This window comes from Felis catus, chromosome C1, assembly GCF_018350175.1.
Source record: "Felis catus isolate Fca126 chromosome C1, F.catus_Fca126_mat1.0, whole genome shotgun sequence".
Classification (NCBI taxonomy): domain Eukaryota; kingdom Metazoa; phylum Chordata; class Mammalia; order Carnivora; family Felidae; genus Felis; species Felis catus.
In genome coordinates, this window is record NC_058375.1 from 53,500,129 (window position 1) to 53,512,651 (window position 12,523).

Consider the following 12,523-nt stretch of genomic DNA (forward strand, 5'->3'; position numbering starts at 1 on the left):
GGGACAGGAGCTCTGCAAGCATGTGCTGCCTAACTGTCCTCAGCCTCTTATCACTGCCTCTTATCACTGGAGCCAAACAGAATTGCCTCCAGAGCAAACTTACCATTTTTTTATTGTCCTGCTTATTGATGCTGACCACACACTCCTTTATTACAATGTGAGTGATTTCAGGGAAGTAAGAAAAATTGTTCCACTCTTCCCGGATTTTGTTTTTCTCCTCATCCTTCTTGTGTTTATTTTCCAGCTTTTTCCATTTCAGTTTGTTTTTTTCCTTTTCAACAGGAACAACCTGATAAGATGCATTAAAGTGCCAGAGTTAAGTTGCTTTCTCATTTCCTATTGGCAAAAAAGGTCAACGCTTCTGGAAAACTAAAACAGAGGCTACATTCAAGGAGAAGAAAGCCAGCCTGCCTGGATCTACACAGGAATTAGAACAGGTGGCACATGTGGGCTTAGGATGGCAGTTTAGTGTCCCATCAGGGAATCTTGGGATTTTATACCTGGCAGGGACCTTAATGAGCACTCTGACTAAACTCTTTAAATCATCTCTATTGTACCAGTTAAGTCAGAAAGGGAAATAACTGCCCACTAGACAGGCATCCACCCTCAGGTCCTCTCACTTCCGGACTGATGGATATTTCAACACAGGCAGAGAACATGTTCTTCCCAAATGTGGCTGCACAGAACATGAGCTTTCTCCTTTTAGAATCTAACACAGATTATTTTTAACATTCTAACAATATCCAAGATGAAACTTTCAAAAGAAGATATGAATCCCATGCTTGAATAATCTGCCAGTTATTAACTAGTTAGGTCATCAATTTGAGCCTCCAGTTCCCCGTCCATAGAACAGATCTTATATTTCACCAGGTTCTTTGAGGATTAGTTCTCATTAACAGTGTATCTACTATATAAAAAGCACTTGGATAAGTTTTAGGCATTGTTATTTTAGCATGAATAAACCAGGAGAAAATAAAAATAGCCTTGGCTTTAACATTATTATTGATAATTGTAACGATGATGATGGCAGCTATAATAGTTTTCAAACATTTATTACATGCTGGGCTTTGTGCTGACTGACATTCAGTTCTCTCAACAACTCCATGAGGCAGATACATTAAGCACCTCCATTTTACAGATGAGTAATATGTAGCTGATATAGGGGAAGGAAAGCCCAAAGCTACAGAACTACAAATAGTGGAGCTAGGACCTGAACCAGGACTATTTAGGTTTAAAACCCATGCTTTTAAACCACTCTGCCCCCTTGCCTCATCCAACAAACACTTAAAAAAGCAGCTTTAAATCGCAAAATCAATTACCCTATCTCACGGAGCCAGAAGTCTAAATTCAACTCTTGGCACTATCGTTTATTAGTTAGTTATGACCTTGGGCAAGTTTCTTAACTTCTCTGGGCCTCTTTGTGTTCATCTATAGAATAGAGACAACGATAGGACTCCCCTCAAGGCTTTCTTCTTCTTCTGTTTTTTTTCGTTTTTTTTTTTTTAAGGAATAAATGAGTAATACATGTAAAATGCTTAGAAAAGTACTTAGTACATGGTAAGTGCTCAATAAATATCTGCCATTATTATTAATATTATATATGCTATTGTTACATTTCTCTATTTCCCTACAGAACTCAATAAATATTTATTTAGGATAAATAAATATTCGTGAAGATAATAAAAGATGAATGATACATGGTCTCTAACCTGAAGACACTTGTCTGACAGGGGTGATGGACATGCAAATGGGTAATCCCAACAGGATAAACAGAATAGGTATGTGACACAGGATGGTCTCTTCCACCAGCCACCTATCACCACTTACATTTGGTTTCTGTCTCCACTGGATTCCAAGATTTCCAGTTACCATCACTTCATAGAGAATGTTTCCACTGTCATCTGGATGAAACCAATTCATCTCATTTTCTGACGAAATCAGTAACATGGAAGTCTCAAATATTTCAGCACCATAATGTTTTGTCAAAGTCTCCAAGGTCGCCAGGTATTTCACCTTCAGGTCATGAGTAGATACACTGCTGTCACAGATGGTCTTGTTGTTAAATTCCTTTAGGAAATCCTTGAAAACGTTATTTATCCGCATCCTGGTGAGAAGATTCCTCTGCCTGATGGACTTATTCAATGTTTCTGGGATATATCGCTTGTAGCTAAAACAAAGTAGGAAAATATGTCTGTATGTCATGCACAGGCCAGCATAGAGTAGTACAGAAACCAACCTAGTCTAGAAATCTTCCTTCCATGTGCTGCCCCATAGGAAAGGAAGACCTGCTCCCAGAGGGTCTTAGATGGAGTAAGCACTAGGCTGAAAATCATAAGGAGATGGAGGTGAACAGGGACTGAAAGAGAAAGAAAAGCACATGTTCACAGACTGTACTGAGATGGGAATTCCTACAAGTATCATCCAATATTCTGGGTTGCAAAGGGGGGCAGCAAAATTGACTTATCTGTGTTTTTGCTTGCCAGCGTCACTGTTCCTGTGCACGTTAAGTACTCACATGAACAGTTATTAAGATTCAGCATCAGTTAGAAAGAAGGTGGTGTGAGAGGAGGCAAGAGTGATTATAGATGCTCTGTAGGCTCTACTTTTAGGTTTTATAATTTTTCTATAAAGATCACATATTGCTTTTACAAGAAATGGGAAAAGCACATAAAATCCAATTAAATATAAAAGACCTAGTGTCTGCCATGTGGAAGTGTCCCAGAAGAATTAAATGGATTGGCAAGGAAACCAATCAATTACTTATGCAGGTGCTAATAGGAAAGTATCTATGACTAACAAGAGTCTTGACAAACTGACAGACTGCTGGAAGGAGCCGGTTTTAAGAACAGTATGAACACCCATGAAAGAAAGAACAAACTGGAAACCAAACCAGTGGAGAGACAAGTCTGCCTAATACTCTCAGGCCTGAGACAGCATCTGGCCCTGGGTAATCCCTGCTGCACGAATGGTTTCATGACAGTGGAAAATTGTAAAGTTTAGAATTTATCCCCAACAGATATTGTGACATTTCAGATTAATGTAATAGAGAGGAAGGTCAGAGGAGAGGTGTCATTTTTTACCTTTGTCTCATGAAAAAGTAAAGAGGAGGTACCCGGAGCAAAAGTCACGGAGAAAAGAGAAAGCAGCAGTACAGCATGTATCTAACCAGCCCTGCATCACTGAGAGGCAGCCCGGCACCTGCTCCAGACTCTGCTCAAGGGCGAGATACAAGAAGGAAGCTTATGGGAAGGTGCATGCTGCCTATCTCAAATAAAAGAGCTATATTAACTTGTTCTTCAAAATGAATCTGTCTTCTTTTACGACATTCACAGCAACTCCTTGGTAAATACATACATACAAATATTATACAGATAGGTAGAAATTATGCAGTTTGACGACACCTTCACAAAGACTTGATCATGAATGCTATTTTAAATAAACGCCATTTTCTTGAGGTACTATCCTTCACATCAGATAAACAGCTCTCTAGTGAACTCCAGTTCAGGCTGTGGATGACAGTAGCTGCCTGTAGAACAACACTCAGAAGGATTTCAGGACAGCTCCGGCACAAAAGGAAAAAACGCCGTGACAGATGGCAATGCCCACCACGGGAAGAGAGGCAAAGGGCAGGCATGTGGGCCACCAATTTGATTGGTATCGCTCATCCAGAACTTTCACTGGAGTGCAAATTTCTGAGGTCATGAGCCCATGTTCAAAATCAAGACACGATTGTAATTGTGCTACCTTTTATAAATGTTCTAAAAAAGATCTAGGCGCTGCAGAGAGCAGGGGTCAGCCAAAAACTGGCAGGGGTTAAACTGAGATGTCAGGGAACGTATAAAAATAACACTGTCCCCACGATCAACTCTTCAGCCAGCAGGAAGATTTACCTGATGTCCTTGGGCAGTTCTGGCAATTGCATCTTCTTCATCATGGCGTAGTGGGAGATGGCCAGGACAGCCATTCCCAGACACTCGTTCTCAATATCGTGTCCATCCTGCTCGGTCTTGGGGTCTCGAATGGGAGCCAGGCATTTGACCAAATCATATTGTCCCTTAGGAGCAGAAGTGAAAAGAAATGAACCACCAGATTTTCTGTGTCTCTAGTCTTAAGAGAAAGGTTCCCCACACAGGGAGGTGCCATCCAGAAAAGTAGCGATGACACGAACGAGGTTTATAGATTCTCTGGCACCAAAGCTCCTTCTCAAAAGTTGGGCATGAGGGGGCTCAGGAAATGTTCTCCCCAGGAATAAATTTCATTTATTTAACAAATGTTTACCGGGCACCATGCGAGCTGCTGATGAATAGCACAAACACGTGGAGCCCTTTCGCAGGACTTATCCTATAAATGACCGTGGCCGGCAGCACATTCTGGGCTTGGACAGCACCAGGGCAAGGGAGGGTGACACCTGGCTGGGGTTGGCTCATTAATTCCACAGACATAGATTGAGACATCCTAGCCTAGGCACTGGCTGTATAACTGACAGCACATCACACCTCATTCTGATGGTGAGTTAGAGAAAGGGCAAGTGAACCATTGCCACACAGGAGTTTTTCGACACCTGCTGGTTAAGTTTCTAGTAGTGAAACATATCACCAAAATATACCCCCTCCCGTTGGAAGTGCACAGCATTCCAAGACCCAGTGAGGGCTTCAAAAACAAAAAAGCTAAAGAGCAGTCCCTGTCTTCTACAGAGTGCAAGTACACCACCTGTCTTGTACAGAGTAATGATGATGTCAGTGCTACCTCCCCTTTGTGAAACCCTAGCCCCAGTGCCAGACTGTGGGCTAGGTTCCCTTTATTTACTGTTTCATTCAATCCTCTCAACAACCCTATGACGTAGGTGCTGACATCATCCATCATCTCTACCTAACAGATGAGGAATGTAAGGCACCCAAAAGCTACATCACTGCACTCACCCATGTGGTAATTATTGATTACTGGGAACCAATTATGGGCCAGATATTATTCTAGGGGCCAGGGGTATACATAGCAGTAAGCCAAACTGTGTTCCTGACCTCAGGGAGATTCCATGTTGAGAAGAAAGAATAAACAAACAGGAATATAGAACATCAGTATAGTTACAGTTATAAAGAATAGTTCTTTAATATAGATAGAACTTTAATATATAGTTATTTAATATAGTTCTTTAATATAGAACTATATAATATAATATAGTTATAAAGAACAAAGTCAAGTGGAAAGACAGAATGCCGTGGGAGCTGGGACCCAGGAAGTGGTGGGGGAAAGTCAAACCTAGATGTGACTCCAGGGCTATGGTTCATCAACACTGTGCTGCAGCCACTCAACTTTACTAATGTCAAGCACACCGAAATCTTTAGCCTTTCTCTCGATGGAACAGAGGTAGTGTGAAATCTAGGGGTGCTGTTTCCACATAAGTGAGACACTCACTTTCTCTGAAGGGACTTTAGTTTAGGGGTTTCTGGATGGAGGGTTCTCACTGCGGCTGTTTTTCTTTCCCAGATAGGATTTATTTCTCTCAGGTAAGAACAGGACACCGTCAACCTCCACAAACTACTAAGGACCAATAAGAATCATTTCTGCCGGCAACGTGTGAAGAAGCAGAACAAAATCTGAAACTATTTTGATTGGCTGTGATTTTCTGTAAATATCACTGTACAACCACCTCAAGTAACTCATTCCTGAACCTCTGAGAGGTCAGATTCTAATGCAATACTTATTCTTGAAGTATGGTGCGCTATTCCTTTGAATATATAAAGCTGGGAGGTTGAATAAAAAACTATTGATCTGAAAATGGCCAGTTTTCTGGCCAGAAACTAAAGCTGTGCAATGGAATATAACTGGGACATAAAAATCACATGTGAAAGTATATCTTAAAGAAATAGAACACATCTATAAACACTTCTATAAACTCACTTCCTACCTGAAATCTCTCCATAGGCATCTCCAAATGAGAATGCCTCATTCCCAACCCTTCTCCAACCTGCTCCTCCCTGCCTTCTCTACTTAGGGAACGACTCCATTATCTATCACACAAGGCCCAAAATGGAAACCTCAAAATCACCTTTGATACTTCGGATTCTCTCCCCTTGCGCAGCCAACTGATCAGCAAATCCTATCAATTCTCCCTCCAGAATTAATTGTAGGTCCCCCATTTTTCTCCAAACTCTACTGCCACCACCACTAAGCCAAACCAGCATCTTGTCTCACGTGGACCAACGTGGCACATGATCTGCTCCTCGCTAGCCCCACCAGTAACACTCCTTCCCATCACCCTCCTCTCCTCCAGCCACACTGACTCTCCTCTCAGCTCCCACCTGCCTCACAGTCTTCCCACATTCTGTTCCCTCTCTATCAGATGCTTTCAACCAGGGAGATTTTGCCCCATAGGGGACATCTGGCAATGTCTGGAGACAGTTTTGATTGTCACAATTGGTGGGATGGCATCTAATGAGTGGAGGCCAGGAATGTGGGTAAATGTCATACAACACACAGGGCAGTCCCTCAGAGCAAAAAACCATCCAGCCCAAAATGTCAGTAGTGCTGTTGAGAAACTGCTCTAACGGAGAAGAAATATTTTCCCCTCTCCTTTCTTAGAACTGCAGACTCCTTCTTCTTCCAGATTCACAGAAGTGTCACCTCCTTAGAGACCTTCTCCCATCACACTATTTAAACCAGACTTTCCCAATCAAACCTCCTCTCTATATTCTCTATCACAAAAGCTTTCTCCTTCATAGCACTTCTGACCATTCTTATGTGTTCCATATGTATCATTTTACTTGTTTTCTGTTTGCCCAGCTTGATTTTTATCTGCTGCTTGCAGAGACCACATCTGTCTTGTTCACCATAGTATTTGCAGTGCCTCAGCAAAGAGTATACAGGAGTAAATATTTGTTGAATGAATGAATGATTATGAAGCCATTAAAACAGCATAGATTTATATTTTTAACTGACATCTGAAAGATCATCAATAGAATGGACAAAAAAGCAGTTTACAAAAATGATAGGGTATTTTCAAAAAACTACACGATACACAATATATACCTGCATGGTAACATCAGGAAGCAGATCACCAAAAACGCTGGTTATCTCTGGGGAATGCAATTCTGGAACTCTAACTTCTCTTCTGGCTTTTATCTAGTGTCTAATCTTCCCACCCCACTACCACTGTGACTCAGAGCGGCCACCTCCTGCCTTCCCAAACGTTACTCTGACTGCTGAGATGTCCCCATTCACCCCACTGAACTACACCCTCCCTCACCTGCAGCTTCCCTCTGCTCTCTCCACGGGAGGCACTGCAGATGAGAAGTGAAATGATAGGAGGTAGGGGAAAAAGAAAGGAACAGGGAAGAAGCGATGCCTCGAAAATCCCCAAGTGGGACAACCAGCCCCTTGGGACGCCGAACTGCTGCCTCTCCCCTCCTCGTTCTGGGCAAGTCCTAGGGCAGCAAGGACAGCCATAAGACAGAGCAGAGCAGGAGAGGAGGCCATAAAACATCCTAGCCACCAATGAGTCCACCCACACCAGGCGGTCTGAACCTGTGATGCCTCAGCCATCCCGGGCCCTCCAGCTTCTCCCGGGCCCAGACTTCTCACCTGAGCAAACAGATACTCCAGGGAGCTGGCGTCAAGGAGAGGGGTTGCATCTGGAACTTTTTTTTTCTCGTAGCCATTTTTCTGCTTCTTCGGAGAATGTCGCCATACAGACTGCTCATTATCATTGGTCCCATGCCAGTTGGTGAAATAGAACCTAGAAGGCAGGAAGATAAGTGTCAATTTGGGGAAGGGGACATTCGAATGCATGGGAGAGGTGTCCTTGTTGTACCCAGAGTGCTCAATGTCGGAGGCTAAATTTCCCTGGAAAGCAAGCGTTTGCTTGCTTTTCCGCTGTATAGCACGTCACTGGTTAGAAGGTCCTTTTTCTTTTCGCTCTTACAAGCACTCTGTTGAACAGCATCCTGCCAGAACCTGTCTGTGACTCAAGGAGATAAACTGACTTTCCACTACGTCTTCCTAAATAGGAAAACATGCTGACTAGATGCAAGAGCTGGCCCAGCAACTCCCTTTACCTTTAATAATGCTATCCTGCCTTGAATCCAAGACCTATTTAATTGACATTTTAACATTTCTATTCAAGAAAATGTAGTTTCGTTGTCTAATCAAGATGCACAGTTAATGTGGCAGTACTTCCTATTTCCCAGACTGCTGTTATTTAATTGATGGCTTATCTTACAATGAATAGAGTTACAAATAGAAGAAATACATGAGCACTACTTACAAGCGGCAGCTTGCAGTGCTGTGAATAAAATTAATAAGCACTTTATGCCATTTAATCCTTACAGCAACTGCTCAAGGTAGGTTTCACTGTTCCTATTTTACAGCCAAGGAAAACAGAGGTTCCAAAAGGTGAGGTGAACTGACCCCAAGCCGCTTCTCTTAACTACTACATGCCTCTGCCACCTGTAGGGGAAATGCAGTGAGTTCTTGAGCGTGTGAAAGTGACTGAGCCAAGCTGGCGCAGGCCATCTATAGGTTACAGATTCAACTGGTACCTGGGTCTTTCTCCCTTGACGTGCCCGTGTGCTGGCAAAACCACCGTGGCATAAAGAAGCAACAAATAAAATTTCCTCCCAAAAAAGTGCTGCCACTAAACTCAGACATCTGTCACTGAGCTGTATTTGCAACGCCTCCAAGTGGCAGGCCCTTTTGTCAGGCTGGGATTCAAAGGGCCTGGTCTCCATACCCTTGCGAGTTCCTTGTCTATATGTCTACATGGCAACCAGTCAAATCCAACAATAACAATAAAGAAACATACAAGGGGCATGTCTCATAAGCGGGACTAGAATGTGACTTTCATGGAGCCCAGTTTTTCCTTCCTTCATAAAAAAATATTAAAAGTTGTATTTTACAACCACGTTGATATAAAGATAAATATAATCCAGCTTGGATTTTTTTTTTCTGGTTTTAATGAAATTAAAACACTTTTCTGAGTCTTTAAAAATATTATGAGCCCTAGGCACTGTGCCCAATAGATAAGATGTCCCTGGACATAAGGGAGCCTTTGATGAGGTGCCAAACAAGGGAAAAACCATCCTCTACTGCCAGGGGAAGGGAGAAAGGGTTGGGAAGGGAAGTTGGGGCCAGAATAAATAAATGCCAGGCTTTAGAGCCTGGACCAGAGAGAGCAGCAGAGGAGACGGCAAGGCAAGATCACGTCAGGGAGGATGCCCCGGAAGAAAGCCCCATGGAAGATGGACTGAAATGACAGAGACCAAATCAGATGCCTATGGCAATAGTCTGGACAACGCTATGAGCTCTGTGGAGGCAGATGCCTCAGTGGTCTTGCTCAGCACTGAATCTCCGGGCATATAACAGTTGCTTAACACATCATTGTCAGATGAATAAACAAGAAATGAATGAACAAATTCAGGGAGTAGCAATTAACATAGTGAGGGAAGGATGGATACAGAAGTTAGTATAAAAGTAAAATCAGTATTTTAGAACTTTCAGGGATTCTATACACCTCATCTTCCCTATGACTTATGAAAGTGACTGAGAATTTGACTGTGGGTTTTGGTAGCTCTCACTCACACACAGAAAGAACACATATCCAGGAGCCCACGTGCAGCATAAACCACAGCTGTGGGATTGTTCTCTCACTCTCCTATGTGAGAGGGGATCGGGTGCCCACAGCTATCTGCTGATGAAGAGGCTGGCACTTCTATCCCTAGACTGAAGAATCTACTTTTCAAGGACAGACGGAGCACAGGATGGGAGGACTCAGCCAGGATCAGCGATCCAAGATAGGCAAGAAGTAAGGGTGAACTGGCTCTACCAACTGAGCAAATACAGGAAAATCTGACATTGGGGCAGAAAAAAAATTGACAAGGACACAGCCAATTCCTCTGGCTACTGAGTCAAGTCCAAAATGGAGAGTTCTCATCATTCACACAATAACCAGATATCTACTAGAAGTTTTTGGGATCTGTCTAGAAGGAGACAGGTGAAAAGGCAACGAACAGGACAATGAAGACAGTAACTAAGGGCTTGCGAACACTTACCCTGTGCCAGGTACTCTTTATACAAACAAACAAAGCAGGGCTCTCCCCGAAGGGCAGGCCGACAGGTACATTCCTTTTGGTAGTGGAGGAAGGCGGTGAGAAGATGAGAATTATGTGCAACATGGAAGGGTACCTGGGAAAAGTGAAAGAGTCTCTAGGATGCAGGAGGTTGTTTGAAAGAGAAGCAATGAAGACAGATTTTCCCTGAACCGGTCCAAGGCATGGTCCTCTTCTGCCACATCCCACTGAGTCTCTATGAGAAAGAGTCCTTGGACCTGGTAAATCAAGGGCCCAACATACTCCCTTTGGGCAAAACACAATCTCCAGTCAGGTCTGAACAAAAACATTCTTCCAGGCTGTTATCTGAGCCCTGTGAGACCAGCTTCAGTTTGGAAATCTTTTGGCAAGATGTTCAGACAAGATAAGGCTGAGGAGATCAAACTACCTTGCGGCTCCATCACTTCCGTAAAGGTTGAAAGGAGCCTAAGACAAGGCTGGATCTCTAGAAATTGCCCATAGTCAAAGGCTGACAGCTTTCTATTTAATAAGATGACAAAACAAAAAACAAAAGCCTTTAAATCAGTGACTACCAAAATCAACACCTTCCTAATTTTACCTTAATAAGACAAAACTAGAAGGTACACTGAAGACAGACACTCTACGTTTTTAACATTCAAGTATAATTAACATACAGTGTTCTGTTAGTTTCAGGTATACAATGATTCAACAATTCTGTAACATTCCTGGAAGAAAATACAGGCAGTAACCTCTTTGACATGGGCCACAGAAACCTTTTTCTCCTTTAGCAAGGCAAACAAAAACAAATTTAACTATTGAGACTACACCAAAATAAAAGGCTTTTGCACAGGGAAGGAAAACCCTCAACAGAACAAAAAGACAACCTACCAAATGGGAGAAGATAATTGCAAATGATATATCCAATAAGGGATTAAGATCCAAAATAAAGAATTTACACAAATAACCAAAAAACAAATAACTCAATTAAAAACTGGGCAGAAGACATGAAAAGACATTTTTCCAAGAAGAAATACAGATGGCCGACAGACACATGGAAAGATGCTCTACGTTCCTTTTTAAAATTAATCACCAAGATGTTCATCAAACTGCGGCCACACACAAATTCCTAGGATTGGAACATGCTAATGGGAAAAAATAAAGAATGGCATAAATAAATATAGTATGATAGCTGTGTAGATTCCTTTTCAGAATGGCATGGAGGAATGACAGAGGAAGGAAGAGGGAGGGGGAGAGAGGTAGACAGACCTATCAAGGAGATACGACTTCCTTGCAAGTCTTTGAGAAAATTATATTACAGATGACTGCATATTCTAAGTTTATGTTTAGATATTATACACAAGGAATTCTCTTTAGGTTTCTACAGAACTCTACTAACAGATAGTGAAATTCATTTGAATGAAAAAGGAAATATTCTTTTTCATAAAAAAGAATATGCTTATCTTATACTAAGACACATTATAAAATAATAACCATTAAAAATCATGATCTAAAAACAGAATCTTATAATTGAAGCACAGAGTGTTTCCCAAAATAGAGCTGGGATTCCACTGAAATAGTCCCTAATATTTGTTTTCATATGACACCTTCTACAGTGGTGAGATTAGGAGGTTTCAAAGTTTTTGTAGTTTGTTGTAATGCAAATGTTTTAGCTTAGGGTGGGATCTTTTTTTCCAAGTTCAAAGAGCCTGTGGTAACAAAGCAATATCCTGTTGAAGCTCGATGTCAGGTACAAAGTCAAGGTGCCAAAAATGAAGTAGTTGTGCACCTCCTGGCAGCTAACAGAACAGGGAGGAGGCAAAGACAGCCCCTAATAGTGAGGTATTCGAACAATCCGCAAAGACAAGTGCCTCAAGGAGGGTTCTGGGGCGGACAAGAGGATTCACTAGGTGTGTGACTTTGTGTAACTCACTTCTCCACTGTGGACATCAGTTCGCCCCTAAACAATGAACAATAGTTGAACTAGGTAAATTCAGGTCTTATCCAAGTCCCAAGTTCTACCATTCCAAACTCTGAGCCAAGTAGACAAACCTAGAGGGAAAGAACTAGAATTCGGTGACATGCCCCCTTCCTAGACTGTCGGCTGCAAATAACACGTTTCAATGCTGGTTCACACAGACAACCCCCAGGCCACAGAAAGCAAGATTACACTTTGAAAAACAATCCAAATATAGTCAGAAGGCTCAGTTGGGTGGGGTGAATGTTTCCCTAAATCTGGGGCGAGAAATCTCACATGGTACACACCTCTCCTCTTAAGGTGAGACCTTGGGTGAGTACAAAAAGAAAAAAAATAGTCAGCCCTAGAATGATTATCAAAGAAAGCAGATCTGGTTCAACCGCTGCTGAGAACAACATCCAGACCATTCTGGAATGTTAGCAAGTCCACCAACTTCCCGAAGCAGCAGCATCTAAGCTACCATGGAGAGGCTCTGAGATCCCCGAGG

General features: G+C 42.3%; 1 protein-coding gene across 1 annotated transcript in view; it reads right to left on the minus strand.

Annotated features, from left to right (window-relative positions):
* JAK1 (Janus kinase 1) overlaps window positions 1-12,523 on the minus strand; it is a 127,802-nt gene that overhangs the window by 29,660 nt on the left and 85,619 nt on the right. Inside the window, exons 5-8 of the mRNA XM_006934801.4 lie at window positions 7,579-7,732; window positions 3,891-4,054; window positions 1,828-2,167; window positions 104-289 (exon numbers count right to left, since the gene is read on the minus strand). Coding sequence (XP_006934863.1) covers window positions 104-289; window positions 1,828-2,167; window positions 3,891-4,054; window positions 7,579-7,732 — 844 coding nt within the window. The remainder of the gene's footprint in view (window positions 1-103; window positions 290-1,827; window positions 2,168-3,890; window positions 4,055-7,578; window positions 7,733-12,523) is intronic.